General features: G+C 26.9%; 1 protein-coding gene across 1 annotated transcript; it reads left to right on the top strand.

Annotated features, from left to right (window-relative positions):
* Positions 1–768: 768 nt before the first annotated feature.
* On the top strand, positions 769–1,682 carry LOC107861013 (calmodulin-like protein 3). The gene has a single exon (XM_016706424.2). The coding sequence runs from the start codon at positions 943–945 to the stop codon at positions 1,555–1,557; it is 615 nt and encodes a 204-aa protein (XP_016561910.2). The 5' UTR covers positions 769–942; the 3' UTR covers positions 1,558–1,682.
* Positions 1,683–2,432: the final 750 nt, after the last annotated feature.

The raw sequence follows: 2,432 nt of genomic DNA, 5'->3' as shown, positions 1-2,432 counted from the left end.
ATAAGAGTATTCTGTTAATCTTTTTATTTTGAATTTTGAACTTAAATTATATTTTTAGTTTTAATTTATTTATTTTAATAGTATTGACTTGGTATTTCACAATGCAAGTCATTTATTTTTTTAGTTAAAATTGATAGATTATCTTTGTATCAAACTTTTTATAATCTCATGATATTATGTTTATAATATTAATTCTTTGTCAAACATGATTCATGTTGTTCTTAAAGTCATGTACTTTTAGTTTTTATGATTAATTTAATTAAAATATATTAATTTGGAAACAATAAATTAATTTTATTTAATAATTTTAGTTAATAACAAATGTTTATTAATAGATAATTTTCAAAAGACAATATATATCTTAAATGGTTAATTTAATATTATTTATAAAGATCCTTACTCATCTAACATATGTTTTTAAGTTTTGGTAATTAACTGCTCTTTTAAAAATTTAATATAACCATATGAATACACTTTGATCAAATTACAGTGTGTCAAACAAATAGGTCTATAAATTACTCGATTGTGTAATTATTGTCGTAGTAATTACATCAATATTAATTAACATGTGGCTTTCCAAACGAATTCTAAATGTGGTTAACCATTTCTTGATATTTAAGAGAAATACACAAATTCAACAACTTCCTAATTAATGGTCACTGAATTTCGACACAATAAAGCAAATAAATATAAATAAATAAATAAATAAATACATGAACAGCTTTATTTGTATCTAGAGTAACACACCCATATGCATTCCCTAATAATCCTCTCGACCATTCACTCAACACTTGAAAGAATAAGAATAAGAAGAAACTAGTTTCTTTCTTCTGTTTCTCTGTTTCCCTTATTGTAACAACGAGGGAAGGGAAGAGAAATTAGAAAAAGTTTTTGTTCATTTTTGAATCACAAGAAGCTTCCATTACGCAATTTCAAAGCCCAATGGCAGCTTCTTCCTATCTCAATCGTTTTTCAATCAAGAAATTACCAGTTACTACCACCGTTCCTCTCCCTCTCGTCATTCATGGCTTAGTTGGCTTCGTTTTATTGTACATAATTTTAGATTGGGGTAGAAAATTTCTCAATTTTTTATCCCATTCGCAAAAATCCAAGCATGGTTCCTCAGAAAAAGGCAAGCATATATCACATAATGTGCCTTATCTGTTAGTTGATGGACATTTATGCAGAGATGAGGTAGAAACAACAATGAGTAAACTTGGAATTTTTTGTAACCCTGAAGGTGAAAAACTTCATCATGAGTGGTTAGATTCGGACAATTTTACTGACTTGTTTGAAGCGGAAAAAGAAAAAGAAGAATATGATGATAATGATGATAATAATAGTAATAATAATATTATGGAAGAATTAGGAGATGCATTTAATGTATATGATGAAAACAGAGATGGTTTCATTGATGAAATGGAATTGCAGAAAGTTTTATTAGCACTTGGATTAAAGGAAGCTGCAGAATTGGAGAATTGCAGGAAGATGATATTGGCCTTTGATCAAAATGGAGATGGAAAGATCGATTTTGCAGAATTCGTAGAAATGATTTAACTTCTTTTTTTGTGTTTGTTTAACAGCAACAAATTCATGAGCAATTTTAATTGTGAGTTTATTGTTTTTGCAAAACAAGAAAAAATATTACTACAATACAAACTACATCCCATTCTTTTGTTGGATATGTTTGTTTTTCTTCCACATTTTCATGAAATCTTGGTTCTAGATATGTACGTTTCTGTTGTGTTAGGGGTGGTTGGTATATTGGACGAGAAAAATAGTTTCAGGATAAAATTTGGAATTAACTTTATCTCATTTTGGTATAAGGTATTAATTAATTAATTAATTCTGACTAATTTTATTTTATCATTTGCTTTAAAATAGTAGGATTTCTAAACCATAGGAAGGTGGTATAAAATAGTTGCATGGATATCCTCATCCATGAATATCCATATTTATTTCATTAGGTGTATTAAACGATCATTGTTATCGTGTCATTGTCAGTTTAATTTGAAATATATTGGTATGAGAGATTGATTTGGTATGACGTATTAGAGAAATAATTTTTAAGTTTGATATGAGGTTATTAAGTATAAATAACATAAATATCAATCCTTTTGAAAGTAATTACACTCTTTCCCATTTTTTAATTACTTTACTCTCTCTCCCTATTAATATACAAAATATAGCCGACATATACATAGTATTCTATGTATATGTTGGGATTTTTGTAATATGTTTAGGGAGTTGAGATTTTTTGTAATATTGAAAACATAAGTTGTGTATTTGTGTAATTTTGAAATTATGTGGATTATGTACTAGTGTCATATGGCCCGCGCTACGTCCGAGCTCAAATTGAAATAAAAAATTAAATTAAATTTAAAAAATATAAAATCAAATCAAATAAAAATTAGTTTAATTAATCGATTTGG

Source organism: Capsicum annuum, chromosome 2 (assembly GCF_002878395.1).
Source record: "Capsicum annuum cultivar UCD-10X-F1 chromosome 2, UCD10Xv1.1, whole genome shotgun sequence".
In the NCBI taxonomy this organism is placed as follows: Eukaryota; Viridiplantae; Streptophyta; class Magnoliopsida; order Solanales; family Solanaceae; genus Capsicum; species Capsicum annuum.
This window is presented reverse-complemented; position numbering and strand designations above follow the sequence as displayed.